We start from the raw sequence: 14762 nt of genomic DNA, 5'->3' as shown, positions 1-14762 counted from the left end.
TGGGTTCGCAACTCCACAGTCTTCCATCACTCGATTTCTATATCCTCTTCTCGCTCTGGAAATTGTCTCTATAATATGCTGCGACGGGCGCTCGTCCTTGTTTGTCAACCACCCGCCAATCTCTGCTAAGCAAACAAACTCGCTGTCTTGGTCTGACAACAATACCACCACGCCACCCCTGATTAATTAAAAAGTCTTGTCAAGTGGTCCGAAATTAATAGGGGAAAGAGGAAGCTCGAGTTCACGAAACCTCTACCCCTCGGGGTTCTAGGCCCTCGCACAGCGCTTTCAGTATCTCATTGTGCCTCTCTACAACAATATAAGGATCCCGGCTACAAGTCAAGTCCCCAGGACTGTGGCCTGACCTTGAACCCGCCTATCCTCTTCTTCGCACATCTAATCGATAATCAGTACCACCCATCGCCGGTCGATGGCCTAGTTTTCTGTCAAAAGATACCGTTCCCGCTCTTGTTTGCTGCGTCGACGAATTTCGGCGCCGCAAGCTCGTCGCAATGGGTCGCTATCCGTTGAAATCCTACTTTGCTCCTTCAAAACTGTTCTTTTATTTTTGGTTCTGGGGCCTACATTTCGCTGTCTTTGGAATTGGATGGTTTGTCTTCGGGTATTAATGTTAGTTTGATTGCTAACATCTTCCAGGAACTATCAAGCAACGAGCAAGCCGTTGGCACCTCTGAATGCGCTTTCTTATTCAGTATATATTTCTCGAGGTTCTGGCCTGGTATTGACTTTTGACGGGACACTCATATTGCTACCCATGTGCAGAAATATCATGAAATTTCTACGACCGAAGTTAAGATGGCTACCCCTTGACGAAACGATATGGTTTCATCGCCAGGTGGCGTATGCAATACTGGTATTTACCATTCTCCACGTTGCAGGCCACTATGTAAAGTACGTCACTTCCTCAAACAAAACAATGATATGGTCTAACCTTCTGAAGTTTCTACCATATCGAACTGACGCAGCTGCGCCCCCAGTCGGCTTTACAAATACATTATACCCAACCTGGTGGAGTGACAGGACATGTGATGCTTTTCTGCATGATGCTCATGTACACAACTTCACACCATCGGATTCGCCAGCAGTCATTTGAGACCTTCTGGTACACCCATCATTTATTTATCCCATTCCTGTTGGCGCTCTACACCCATGCTACAGGCTGTTTCGTCCGAGACAGCACAGAACCATACTCACCGCTTGCTGGGGAGCGTTTCTGGAATCATTGTATAGGTTATCAAGGATGGCGGTGGGAGCTCGTGGCCGGGGGTCTCTACTTGTGCGAGCGTTTGTGGCGCGAGATTCGGGCGTTGCGTGAAACAGAAATTGTGAAGGTGATTCGTCATCCATACGGTATGCTAGCCATTGACACAAGTATATCATATTCCACTGACCCTGAGCTCTAGATGCCATGGAAATCCAATTCCGCAAGCCAAGCTTCAAATACAAGGCCGGACAATGGCTTTTTATTCAAGTCCCCGAAGTGTCCAACACTCAATGGCATCCCTTCACCATTACCTCTTGCCCCTTTGACGAATACGTCAGTATCCACGTACGTCAAGTCGGCGATTTCACACGCGCACTTGGTGACGCCCTGGGATGTGGTCCTGCACAAGCAAGAGACTTGGAAGGACTCGACCCTATGGGAATGTACGAAGTTGCACTCGAAAACGGACAGCAGATGCCAAAGCTCCGAGTTGACGGACCTTATGGTGCTCCGGCCGAAGATGTTTTTGAAAACGAAATCGCCGTCCTAATCGGAACTGGTATCGGCGTGACCCCCTGGGCCTCCATCCTCAAAAACATTTGGCATCAGCGCGCCAGTCCCAACCCTCCCAGACGTCTTCGCCGAGTCGAGTTTATCTGGATTTGCAAAGATACAACCTCCTTTGAGTGGTTTCAAGCCCTCCTCTCATCTCTAGAAGCTCAATCCGCAACCGACGCCGCTTATGCAGGAATATCAGAGTTCTTGCGCATCCATATCTACCTCACACAACGTCTGGATCAAGACGAAACCGCCAATATATACCTCAACTCCGTCGGCCGAGATCTCGACCCCCTGACTGAACTCAAGAGCAGAACCAACTTCGGTCGTCCCGACTTCAAGCGTCTCTTTACAGCCATGCGGGATGGACTGCAGGATCAGTCCTACCTGAGAGGGCTAAATACGCAGTCGAAGACCCGTATCGGTGTTTACTTTTGCGGGCCTAATCTTGCTGCAAGGCAGATTAAAGCCGCAGCAAAAACCGCATCTACAAGCGAAGTCAGGTTTAAGTTCTGGAAAGAACACTTCTAACGTCGTTTCTCTTACGCTTTATTTATTCGCCCTTTTCTTTGATTTTAAAAGCCTTATTATACATCTTTTGGAAAGCACCTGGGTACCTGTCCTATATATCTTTGATATCCCCTGATGAAGTCACGACCTGATTGAAGCATATCGTTTAGTTAGATTTTGCTTGTGCATCTCTGTATTTGTTCCATGGTGCTTGCATTATCCGCTGTACTTTACACTACGCACAGTATATAGCCTTAGATTTTTGATTGAGCGCAAAGCAAAAGAGATATTAATCAACTTGTTAATATTTGATCTTGTTCCTCACTTGCCTTGTCGTATAGTAATACATGTAACCATGACATGTGCGCAACACAATCGATAGTATCCAGACCTATTTACATCTGCATCACCTCATCCTCACCCCCACTATCAACGTTATCCGGCATAGATATAGGCATTCCCAGCGCGACACTCTTCTTCTCCATCTTTGCAGCAAGCTCATCCAGGCTACGCTCAATATCAATATGAATACGCAGCTCCTTCTCAACAAGGACATTATAAACATGGCGCAGTTCAAAGAAATTCATTCCCTCGCCCTTCGTTGACCCTGGCTCACGGTGTGCGCGGATGACGTCTTCGCGGAGATGAGTAAACGCAAGCATGAGGATATCCTTTGACCATGGACATGCGCGCATAGCGCGGTAAAAAACACTCTTAGCGCGCGTAATGTCGTTGCGTGAGAGTTCGAAGAGGATGTAGAGCTTCCAGAGGGAGATACTGGAGCGACCCGTGGAGGTGGATGTAGTATGTGATGATGAAGCCTTCTGGTCGCCGATGGCTTTTTCGAAAGCTGCGCGGACAGAGTGGAGCGTTGAACCGGCGTATGTTGGGCGATTGAGCTCGGTATAAATGGAGAATAGGTGGGATGATATCGGGATTGGGTTGTGGTGGGACTGGGATGCTGAGGAGGCGGTGCTAGTGGTGATGTCTCTCATAATGTCGCGGACGCGCTCTTCGATACGGAAACGGGATTCGTTCCAGGCGAATAGAGAGAGGGTGATTGTGTTATGTGGGAATGAGGTTATACTTTCTGTTAGGATGGTGCGGATGTGGGATGGTTTATAAATGGTGCTCGTTCGGATGTGGTAGTAGAGGAGTCGTGCTCGGGCCTGATGGAGGAGTTCAATGGTGTAAGATCCGAAGGCCCCGGTGGAATCTGAGCTAGGGAGAGTAGATAGTCTGTCAACTGTGGACGTGTATGCTTCGAGCGATTTATCGAGGTCTTGGGCATGAGTCAGATAGGTTAAAATGGCCCGGCAGTCCGTACACGCCTTGACAATGCTGGGCTTTCGGTTTGCGATTGCGCTTTCCTGGGTCTCGGATATATACTGGATTAGTTAGTATTTGTGTAGAAAACGAAAGAGTTTCACTTACATTACGTATTTTCAGCAGGTTTGCTGCGGTAAACGACGGGAGACTTGATATGCCAGGAAACGCTTTTAGATCGATGTTGTTCTGCGGCATAGAAACTAGGAGATGGGCCGCATGGGCTATGTTTCGAGCCTCCAGAAGTTCCCAAACCCAAGTATGCCATAAAAGAGCAACATCAACTCTTTGTTCACTAGACAATGATTTGCTCATGGAAATGGCCGTCGCCCACACATGGTCAGCGGCTGCGTCATTGCCGCCTCGGCGTTCCATGAGTGCGTATGCATTATACAGCCGAAGACTAGATGACCGCTTTTTAAGGAGCGATTTCGCATACTTCTTAGCCTCTTTAGCATTGCAAACAAACTCAACCGCGACTGTGTACTCCGCTAGCTCTTCGTTTGATGGTGTTGCATCGACCAGCTGTCTAAGGGTTCTCCGAACCCAGTCACGGACGACGCTGGATGTTGGGTCAGATGTCGCCTTGAGCCAGGAACTAAAGGAAAAGAACCAGACTTCAGGATTCGCGAAGTAGGTGTCATAATTGTGGATAAAATGCTGTGGCGAAAATGTAGTTGGAGGCGATATGCTCGACTCAGTTTTGCCGCTGGATGTTGGAAACCAATCATCAAGGCTCGCATAAGACATAGCTGACAAGTCATTTTGCAGGAAACCATCGCCCATCCAGGTTCCGGTACTCCTAAGGTTGTTGAAGGTGACAATAGGGGGAAGTCGGCAGAAATAAAGAAAGCTATCAACAAGATCAGATGTCGAATCTGGTAGTAAACCCAGAGGAAGAAACTCTCTCAGGTCGGCGGGGAGAATCACGCGGTATGGATCATCCTCCGGCTCATCCAAACTTCGTGCTGGAAGTTGAGCGTTGAGCATACGTTCTCGCTCACAAGCTGTCCATGATGCCAGCATCGTCTTCTGGTTGATTTGGCACCTTGGCTCAAATACCTTGGGATCGGGTGGTGGTGCGTTGCTATTTTTCCAGCCCTTAGCCCCAAGTTCACCAATCCGCGGGGCCTCCGATTCCCAGAAATCCGTGAAGGCGGCAAGCACTTCATCTGCAGTGGTGTTGACGGCTAAGTTTTGCGGCTGGGAGAACGCCAATTCAAGGACGCCCTGCCAAAGACCTGTTGCCTGCTCCATATAACCCGCTTCGCGCAAGAATAGAGTCAGACGGAGGAATAGATACATCTGCACACGGGTTTTCTCGGGGCCGTCAGGTGAGGTCCTATTCAGACGCAGGCATTCAGTGAATGTCGCAAGACATCGGTCATGGGTAAAATTTAAGAACTCGGTCTGACGGAAGTCCAGATATCGAACCCAAAGATTGATGTATTGGGAATTAGTTTTCAGTGTGGAAAGCCATTGCGAGAGCAGCTTTTGTGTATCCCAAAGCTTCGAACCCTCTTCCAAGAGTCCAATGAGAAGGCGGTCTCGACCAAGACTATGTCCGACCTTCTTCAATGCCTTTTCGTAGAGGGAGATCCTGATATCAGCCAGACTATTCTGCTCGGCATTTGTGAGGGAGCCTGTTTGCCTTGCGGAGCCTCTGAGCACGGTTTCTTGATGGTCAATGAGCCGTAGCCAAGCCTCAAAATTTCCTGCGTGTTGTTCCACAGCTCGAGATAGCTCCACATTGCGTTGTTTAATACCTGAATCCGGGTCTTGTCGAGTAGCCTCTTCGCCACTCAACTCAGAATCTGACACCGCTTCCAGGTCGCTAGGGAGATCCTCGTCGGGTTTCAGCTTGCCATGGATTGATCGATATCCATGTTTATCATCCTCTGCGTCTGACGCCTCGGAAATGCCCTCGTTATGCCTTTGGCGGATCTCTCGCAGAGGTACAAAGTCTCTCGACGAAGCGATTGGGTCGCTTGCAAACGATGTTGGTCGGACTCGTAGTAATCTTTGCGGCGGCCTTTCGGGCTTATATAATAATCTCTTTGACCTAGTCTTCGCAGAATCCGTGCGGTTCGTGTCAGCCCTCACAACTATCTCATTCTCGCCGATCGTTTCACGGTCGATCCTGTAGTTCGGGGGAAGTCCTAGTACACGGCCACGGCCAATGCGATAATAGCGAGGCACACTATATCGGTGTATCGTTCCGTATATCAAGTTGTACTTGTCTCCTTTCCGGTCGACAACGTAGAGGTCTGACGAGGCCTTTGTCGGTTCCTTCACAGCGTCGCTTGGCGGCGGCGTGGTTTCGCGAACAAGCTCCTTGTCGCGACGGCCGGTTTCCCTCCGGGAACGATGTGTTTCTCTGCGGTCACCTCTCCGCTCCCTTGACCGAGAGCGGTGGTCATGGTGGCTTCTATGTCTCGAGCGGTGTTTGCGCCGATGTTTAGACTTGTCTTCACTTTCAACTCGTTCACGGTTGGGGAGCTCGGCAGGCCGATCGTTATCGGGCGGAGCTGGTCGGGGTTTGAAGCTGGCGAACCGCGGGATGGCCTTCTTTTCCTGCAAAGAAAGGTCAATGAAAAGAAGGGTAGATTTTGGTCTTTATATAGGCATACCTGTGAGCCAGACGAATCCATGCTCCCGGACGTGCGACATTGTTGATGTCAGAGAGGTTGTGTAGATAAGAAGGTGGTGCAGGCTGGAAAAACTCCGCTCCCGCTTTCCGCCTTTCCTGTTGAGGAGTAAAAAAAAAGTTGCGGAGCTTTGAAGATTTCCGCTCGAGCATTCCTCTCAACCCACCCAGTCTGCTCTGGAGTGTTACTGTTTCAATCATCGTCAGGGGATGGACAGAGTGCTCGCATCTCAATAAGGAACTTTTTTCCCTTCGAAAATGGCGTCGTCCCTCGCCGCGCAGTTGTCGCAGATTGCGGCCAACTCCACCAACCAGTTAAACCTGAAAGCACAGAGAGTCGCGCATTCGCAATCTCTGATTTTTGACAAAAAGGTTTCCGGTTCCCAGGACTTTGATACGATCTACGACATTTGCTTTGACGGTTTCCGGGAAATATGCCAGCTAGATCCCCGTCTTTCGCAGTTCGAGCGTTCGATCTTCAGCGAGCGAAGCAAGACCCAGGATCGGACGGAGATGACCGCAGCGGAAAACAAGGAGCTGGATTCAGTATTGGAGGACTTTCTGGCATTGATTGGCGGGAGGTTATTATTGAATCCTGCCGTAAAGGCTGTTGAATGGCTCATCAGACGCTTCCGGTACGTATTCGACCCGAAGAGATCAGGCTTTTTTTGATGGCTAATAGTCGTGCAGAGTACATGAGTATAACACTGAATTCACCATCCTTACGTTTTTACCATACTACCCGACGCCTCTATTCCTGAACCTACTCTTGATACTTCCCGAAGACCTTCCATCGGCGTTCAAGGTGCTCATCCCATATAAGCGAAGTGCGATGAACCCTGTCCGACGAGCCCTCGTCCAGAACGCCATCTCCAACCGCGAAGTCATAACCGCCCTCAACAACCATGTTCTTCAGGTTAGTCGACAACGGGCCCACCACCACGCACTGCTGTCTTTTTGGGCGGGGATAATCACCGAGGGTGTTGCTGGGATGCTGGATTCAGCACGCTCGGGCCGACGAACTGTTGAAAAGCAGAAGCACGACGATGTTATACTCCATATCCTTCCAGTTCTCAACGATGGCTTGTCATTGAAGGATGTTTCAGAACTGGTGATCGGGTGTTACATGGTTTGCGTTGTGCTCGCTCAGAAGGCTGAACTTCAAGATCAAGTCCTGGATGGACTGATGGAAGCTGTCGCAGGTTCATGGACGGAGGAGACGCTGAGTTCTGCCCTTATATGTATTGCGGTGCTTGCACAACAGAAGCCCGAGCCCGTATTGCCGAAACGGGTGTTCAAAGCTCTGCTTCGCTTGGAGGACCCATTGAAGCAAATAGCTGAAATATCAACGGAATATAAAACATCGCAGTTGCTTCTTGGGCTCGTGGCTGGCTGCGTTAGCAACCTGTCAAGCCAAAAAGATTCCACCCGCCTGGATCTATTGTCCTTAATGTTCGAGAGTCAGCTTTTGGGGGATGCCGAACTGGGAGAGGCCATGGCCTTGGTTCTCCGAGCTGCAGGCAGCATTGATGGGTCAATAACCTTGGATGCTCAAACGCATCTTGCAGATCTTGTCCAGCACTTCAGCCGGTCAAAGTCGCTCCAGCCAACCTTCCAGAAGCTAATTGAAGAGTCGTCGTTTGACCTCGGCGTACTAGAGCACAACTTGCAAACAGCCATCGAATCTATTCCTGTCAGCAAAGCAATCGAAGATGTGGAAATGGAGGATGCAGACAAGGAAGAATCACAGACAGACGCTTACACGTCAGCCCTAGAATCTGTGGCGAAGGAGAGCGCCTTCAAAACCTCATTCCTCGGCGCCCAGTCCATTCCGGTGTTCGATAAACTTGTCCAGGTTTTCGCACTGTCTGTAGGCTCTCAAGAACGAATTAGTTCTTTTACCGAATTGCCTGTTTTATGCAAGGCGAGCGCAACGAAATCCCCTCAGTTTCTTTCGTTTTTCGTCCGAGTCTTCACTGGCCCGTACCCGGCCGGCACGAAGGCTGCTGCTTTGAAGACCATTTCCTCCGTCCTCAGCTCCACGGCCTGGGCTGACTTCGATCTTCAGGCGGTACTGCCTTTCATGCTCATTGCCCTATCAGACCCCGTCGAAAGGGTGCGCTCCGGGGCTGTTGATGCCTTGGCAGTCATTGGAAAGTCGGCTGAAAAGAAAAAGAAAAGCACCGTCTGGGCTCGCGATTCTCTTTATGGCCAGGAAAAGCAATCGAAGGACATTCCTTGGCTTACCACCAGCGATTTCCAGAAGGCGTTGGAGCGAACTGTGCTTCCTGAATTGGAAGAGTGTCGATCTGATAGTGAACATATTGGTCGCGCTCTCGAGAACGCCTTACGAGGATCAGCAACCGATTCCGCCTCTGCGCTTAAGAAGCCCCTACGGCTTGCTTTATTCTCGTTGCTCTGTTCACACGCCGTGAAGATTCCTCTCTTTGCCCCCAAAGCCGGCTTGCTGAGCCTGCTCAATCGGGTTGACAAGGCTGGCGGCACAACTCGGACTAAGGAACTCGAGCCGTTACTGAAGTCATGGCGAGGTATGAGTGATCAAGAGCTTAAGGATATCCACGAAAGGGAGCATATTTCTGTGTCCGATTTCGAGGATCAAATACTCAAGACAGTTACGCCGAAGGAGAAGGATTCTGTCCATCTCCTTCTGTCCACCGTCAACCCTTATACGGCATCACTCAGACCCTCTTTCGTATCCGCTGTATTCAACCGCATGCGCGACATCTGGGCTAAGATTCCAGAGGACCGTCAGATCGCCGCCGCTGAGGAGCTGTTTAATATCGCTATTCAAGATTCGGAATCCCCTCTTGTCCTTCACTGTCGGGATATTCTCCGTAGCGTAGAGCTTCCTGGCTCTGTGCTTCTCAATTATCTCCAGCAAATCCCTGTTTCGATTACGGATATCGACTCCCTCGGCCCTGCGCCGAAGCGGAGACGTACCAGCCAGAACAACATGGTGGCAATGACAACCAAGGATGAGGCCAAGCTCGGCAAGCTGATGGACAAGATGACATTCATCCTGGAACTCGTGGACAGCTCCAACCCGGAATCTCACCCAGAGCTCACAGAAGGCCTGTTCCAAGCTCTGGCGGCTCTCCACCATTTCAAGTCTCAAATCCAATCTGGCATGAGCTACCTACTAAGCTTGACGCTTGGTAGCCTCCTTGCCATCGTCAACCGATCGAAAGGAAGTGCCAAAGCACAATTCGATACGTCGGTTGTGCGGGCTGACATGGTCGTTGATTGTGTCCGCACCACGGAGAGCCCTCAAGTTCAGAACACAGCCCTTCTTCTAGTTGCTGGTCTCTCTGTCATCGCGCCCGAACTGGTTCTCCACAGCGTAATGCCGATATTCACGTTCATGGGCTCTAGCGTTCTAAGGAAGGACGATGATTATTCGGTTTCCGTTATCGACCAGACAATCGACCAGGTTGTCCCGGCTCTGATTCAGTCGCTACGACACCAAAAGCGTGATGTTGTTTCGGGGACATCAGAGCTTCTACTCAGCTTTACTGCGGCTTTTGAGCACATTCCTTCTCATCGCCGTCTACGACTATTCCATGCTCTGATCACGAAGCTAGGGACGGAGGAGTTCTTATTCGCGGTTTTGGCAATGCTCGCCAACAGATATTCCATGGACAAGGCAGTTATGGTCCTCATGACGGGGTTGGTCTCTGATGCTGGTGCAGCTGTCGAATTGACTACCTACAGTAAATTCCTCAACTTGGTGAGCGACTCGCTCAAGCCCAAGCCCGGAATCTCACAGGTCCTCCTCGGTATCGGAAGCGATGATGGCCGCGAGCCTCACAAGGTGGCTGTAGATCTGCTGCGCGCATTGGCTTACCTTTTCAAGCATTCATCCTTGAAGGTCAAGATCGCCAGAGCGCTTACAGCTGAGATGAACGATGCAGACAAGATCCGCGCACTATTCTCCAAGATCCTCGAACAGGTTTTGGCCATTGGAGAGCTCATGCAGAGCGTCAAGCCTGTTCACCAGGCTGCAGGTGACGTGCTCAGTGGGCTATTCAGCACCCTCACAACTGTGGACTTCCTCGATACGATCGAAGCCTTGCTTAAGCGACCTGACGACGCTCTCCGCCGGAAGGTTCTCAGCCTTCTCGCCACCCGCCTGCAACACACTCCTGAGCGGGACGGTGACTCCCAGATGCGCATGCTCGACTTTGTGACTGTCTTGGTTGATATCGTGCAATCGTCTCCTGACATCTTGCTCAAACACGCGGCGGTGACTTGTATCGACCGTATTACGGAGAAGTATGGCAAGAAGGAGCCGTCCAAGGTTACGCACGCTGCACAGGTGGTTGCCAGCGCCTCGTGCATTGGCCAGGAGGACGATCGCATCCGCATCAACGGCGTGCTGTGCCTCGCCTCGATGGTGGAGGTGCTTGGACAAGCAATGATCCCTGCCCTCCCAGATGTTCTCAACCGCTCGCTGTCCCTGCTTGAGATTAGCATGGAGAACAACAAGCTCAACACAAGACTCCACGATGCAGTGTTCACCCTCTTCTCTTCCCTATTCGTCCACCTCCCTTACATGGTCTCCGCGTCCCACCTGGATCGCCTGCTTGTTCTTTCCTTTAAGTCAGCCGCGACTGAAGACCTCGACAACGACAACCGACAAGAAGCGCTCCGTTTCATGGCGCGAAAGGTCGACATGGCCTCAACGTTTGCTTCCATCGACCGCAACTGGGATCAGGCTGTGAAGGCCGGGCCCGCAGCTACCCGTGAGGTCCTTGAAGCCGTTAGCCTCAGCATCGAGAAGCATCCCAAGTCCGCAACGATGAAGAACCTTTCCGTTCTGACAAGCATCCTCTTCCGCGTGTTCGACCTCCGCCGGGAGCAAGTCGCGCTCTCTACGAAATCCGTGTTCGATACCTCGGACCTTGAGGAGGTCGAGGATCTTGTCAACGATGTCACCATCAAGATGGTCTACAAGCTCAACGATACGACGTTCCGCCCTATCTTTGCCAGGCTGGTTGAATGGGCAACGGCGCTCCCGAAGAAGGATACTCAAGGCAGCTTGGCCAGGTTAACTACCTTCTACCGCTTCCTGCAAGTCTTCTTCAGCACTCTCCAGGTACGTTTCCTCCAAATCCTACTGAAACCTTACTCCAGAAACGAAAGCTAATAACATTATCTTTAGTCCATCGTCACCGGCTACGCCAGTTACATAATCGAAAGTGTCGTCTCCGTCCTCTCAACCGCCAGTCCGTCAAACCCCAACACGAAATCGCTCTGGCTCGCAACCATGCGCATGCTCCAAAGCGCCTTTGAGCACGACCAAGACGGTACGTCCCACTCTCACCCTCACCCCCAAAAAGAAATAAAATAATAGAAAACTAACACCCCCACAGAATTCTGGCAATCCCCATCACACATAACCAAGATCTCCACGCCGCTAATCTCGCAACTCCGCCACGCCACAAACGCCCCCACCGCAGCCCTCATCACCGACGAAGCAATCCCCACAATCACCGAGCTGGCCGTCGCAGCAGACTCCACAGACAACCACAAGGAGCTGAACTCGGTGCTTATGCAGTTCTTGAGGCCGTCTTCTGCTGCTCTTACTAGCGGTAGTGGTGGTGCTAGTAAGAAGAGTTCTGTTGGCGGTGGAGACAGCCCCCACACACGGATTGCGGCTCTCAAGGCTGAACAGGCGCTTACTGATCAACTTGGTGAGGATTGGCTTGCGCTCTTGCCGGAGATGCTGCCGTATATTAGTGAGTTGATGGAGGATGAAGATGAGGGTGTGGAGAGGGAGGTGAGGAAGTGGGTTAAGCAGATTGAGGGAGTTCTTGGGGAGAGGTTGGATGATATGTTGACTTGAAGTTTGCTCAAAAAGAATACCTTGCCTAGATTACCTACCTTGTTTTTCATCTCCTGCCAGGGCGTTTTGAGGTGTTTTGTGTTGTGTGTGTATATAGGTGCTTTCATCTACCTACCAAGTGTTGTATGTATTCAAAAGTTGGATGTTGTATAGACTGAGACGTTCCTTTCAGGAGTTGGGGTTCCATCTCCATAATCTCCGTTAGATTCTCTAGCTATGACCTGTATTGCACTTTCCGGCAAGCCGGCCGTCAGGTATGTATGCTAGATATCTTGGTAAATAATTTGTATAGTCCGGCTATGTTGGAGGGAACAAGAGGATGGTCGACTAGATCCTGCTAGCATGGTACCACCCATTTTGTCCTCAACTTCTCTACCGTATCCTTCGTCTCAGACCCTCACGTAAACCCCTTCCGCAAATTCTCGTATCGCGAAGCCGGATAGTCAAGGTGGTTCTCGGATTTGTCGAGGCCGTCTACGCCGCCGAGCGTGTCGACGAGCTAAAACAAACAACCCTCATCAGTCCCACATCCACCCCAACACCCACACCCCTCAAAACAAAACCACAACAAGAAACAGAGGAGGTGGAAAAGGGGAGAATAGGGTAAAAGAGAAAATATAAAAGTGAACGTACCGTCTCAATCAAACTGCCCCCTTCCCCCACCTTCCGATCCCCACTGCTCTCCCACCACATCCCACCCCCCAGCCCAGTATCCTTCACATAGTCACCTTTCCTCTTAGTAACCCCCACAGAATCAAAACTAACGACCTCCCTCTTCGCGGGATCATAACTAAAGCTTGCACCCACATCTCCAGCATCCACAACCTCCGCCCCTGCCTTCGGGAGCGCCTTATAATCCCAAATGCCAGGCTCGAAGGACCCTTCATAGCCCACGTTCTCGAAGGCTGTTCCAGGCCCATCTGTGCCTATAAAGGAGCGGCCGTAGAGCGGCATTCCGAGGTTTATCTTTGAGGGCGGGATTCCGGCCGCGATGTATGCGCTTATAGCCGCATCCGTGTTGAAGGGTGTAGATGGGGGGTTGGAGCCGGAGGGAAACAGGTTTGCGCTGTGTCCTGTTATCGTGTCCCAGCTGCCGCTGTAGTCATAGGCCATGAGGTTCCAGAAAGAGAGATGTTTGTCCATGGACTGCAGGTGGAGGACTGTGTATTTTGCTGGGCCTGTTCTGGGTTATTAGTATAGGTGGCATTTGAGTAGATGATGGAATGGTGGGGGACGGACCAGCTGGAGAGGCAACGCTGAGGAGGAAGGGACTTCCCTGTGCGTGGGCCGCGCTGTAGCGGTCTAGTTCCTGTTGGTGGTACCTTGCATTAGTACAACCGGATTATCTTGGATGGAAGGGCGTCTGGTGCAGTAGATATACGGTCAACATACCTCCCTCGTCTCACGTAAGAGCTCAACAAGGTTGTTCGCCTGTGCGTCGTCCTCTGGATACTATATAACCCCGCCAGGTTAGCTCTCCCTCTGCCATGTTTACCAAGGAAGCACCATTTGCCAATAATGTAATCGTCAGAACTAACCTCCCAATCAACATCCACCCCATCCATTCCCAAATCCCCCATAAGTTTCACGGCAGAGCTCGCAAAAGCCTTCCGTCCGGACTCGGTGCTCGCCGGCGCTGCAAAATTCTTTGAATAAGTCCAGCCACCAATACTAAGGAGCACCTTGAGGTGTCGATTCTTCTTCTTAACCAGGAATAGCTGCTTGACGCAGCCGTAGACATTGTTGGTTGCACCCCCCGGCTCGTCCCACGAGTCGTCCGGGTAGTGTTTCTCTAAGTCAGAGTATGTGTCGGAAAGATACACCTCGCCGGTTTCGGGGCGGATGTTGGCGAAGGCGTATAGGATGTGGGTTAGATGGGAGGCTGGGATGTCTGAGGGGTTGTGGTTTCGGGCGTAGATGGCCTTTTTTATGTAATTGATTAGTTGGTTGGAAGAAGGGACCTGATGAGTGGATTGGATGGGGAGACATACCCAATTCACGAAATAGACCATTGAGCGGTAGTTTCCACTGGAGGGGTTGGGACCTGGGTTGGGAAGTATGTCAGTGGCATCTCCTGGTGCGTGGTTGGTGTCATTGGTATCGGTGCCATTGTTGAGGCCGGTGTTTGAATTGGTACAACGGGCTTTGAGACGAGGTTTTTCGAGACCAGAGTTTGAGGGAAGAGCAGCTACTTGGAAGCTGAGAGAGAGAGCAGACAGAAGGACCTTAAGGAGCCTCATGATGAAGGTGTGGGGAGGAAGTTAGTTGTTGGACAGAATGAGAGAGAGAAAAAGAGCGGAGAAGAGTCAGAGCGAAATTCTTATAGCGGGATGGAAGATTTGTATAGGAAGAGTTGAGTGAAGTATAACTCCAATTCTCGTTGAGCTGCTGTGGAAGCAAACATTCATGCTGTGACACAGAGGCTGATTCAGATCAGCGGGCGTTGTATTCAAACAATAGCCCTTATCCCTAAAAGATTAACTAGTATGGATCAAAGCGATGGCTATAGTGATTAATCAATAATTCTGTTTTCTTTAGCTCGAACATCGTGTTGATCACGTCAATATGCTCGAGACAAAGGCGAGTGAAGAGTGAGGCTGGATGGCCTCAAAAGTACAATCTAGCCAAGA

At 50.7% G+C, this 14762-nt stretch overlaps 4 protein-coding genes across 4 annotated transcripts; 2 read left to right on the top strand and 2 right to left on the bottom strand.

The window, feature by feature from the left end:
* Window positions 1–512: 512 nt before the first annotated feature.
* Window positions 513–2314, top strand: APUU_40806A (putative NADPH oxidase (NoxA); the record flags this gene model as incomplete). The annotated part of the gene is made up of 4 exons (XM_041703919.1): window positions 513–610; window positions 658–912; window positions 962–1371; window positions 1425–2314. 4 exons carry the CDS (start codon window positions 513–515, stop codon window positions 2312–2314), a joined length of 1653 nt encoding a protein of 550 aa, XP_041556556.1.
* A 374-nt stretch (window positions 2315–2688) lies between these two features.
* Window positions 2689–6270, bottom strand: APUU_40805S (uncharacterized protein; the record flags this gene model as incomplete). The annotated part of the gene is made up of 3 exons (XM_041703917.1): window positions 2689–3681; window positions 3728–6193; window positions 6250–6270. 3 exons carry the CDS (start codon window positions 6268–6270, stop codon window positions 2689–2691), a joined length of 3480 nt encoding a protein of 1159 aa, XP_041556555.1.
* Window positions 6271–6524: 254 nt separating this feature from the next.
* utp10 (snoRNA-binding rRNA-processing protein UTP10) lies at window positions 6525–12132 on the top strand (the record flags this gene model as incomplete). The annotated part of the gene is made up of 4 exons (XM_041703916.1): window positions 6525–6901; window positions 6957–11382; window positions 11449–11593; window positions 11660–12132. 4 exons carry the CDS (start codon window positions 6525–6527, stop codon window positions 12130–12132), a joined length of 5421 nt encoding a protein of 1806 aa, XP_041556554.1.
* Window positions 12133–12529: 397 nt separating this feature from the next.
* On the bottom strand, window positions 12530–14372 carry APUU_40803S (glycoside hydrolase family 18 protein; the record flags this gene model as incomplete). Its single annotated transcript, XM_041703915.1, has 6 exons — window positions 12530–12631; window positions 12766–13310; window positions 13372–13441; window positions 13525–13584; window positions 13671–14054; window positions 14124–14372. 6 exons carry the CDS (start codon window positions 14370–14372, stop codon window positions 12530–12532), a joined length of 1410 nt encoding a protein of 469 aa, XP_041556553.1.
* Between the last annotated feature and the right edge of the window lie 390 nt (window positions 14373–14762).

The sequence above is a fragment of the Aspergillus puulaauensis genome, chromosome 4 (genome assembly GCF_016861865.1).
Source record: "Aspergillus puulaauensis MK2 DNA, chromosome 4, nearly complete sequence".
NCBI lineage: Eukaryota > Fungi > Ascomycota > Eurotiomycetes > Eurotiales > Aspergillaceae > Aspergillus > Aspergillus puulaauensis.
Note: the sequence above shows the minus strand (reverse complement) of the source record. Positions and strands in the feature narration are given on the sequence as shown.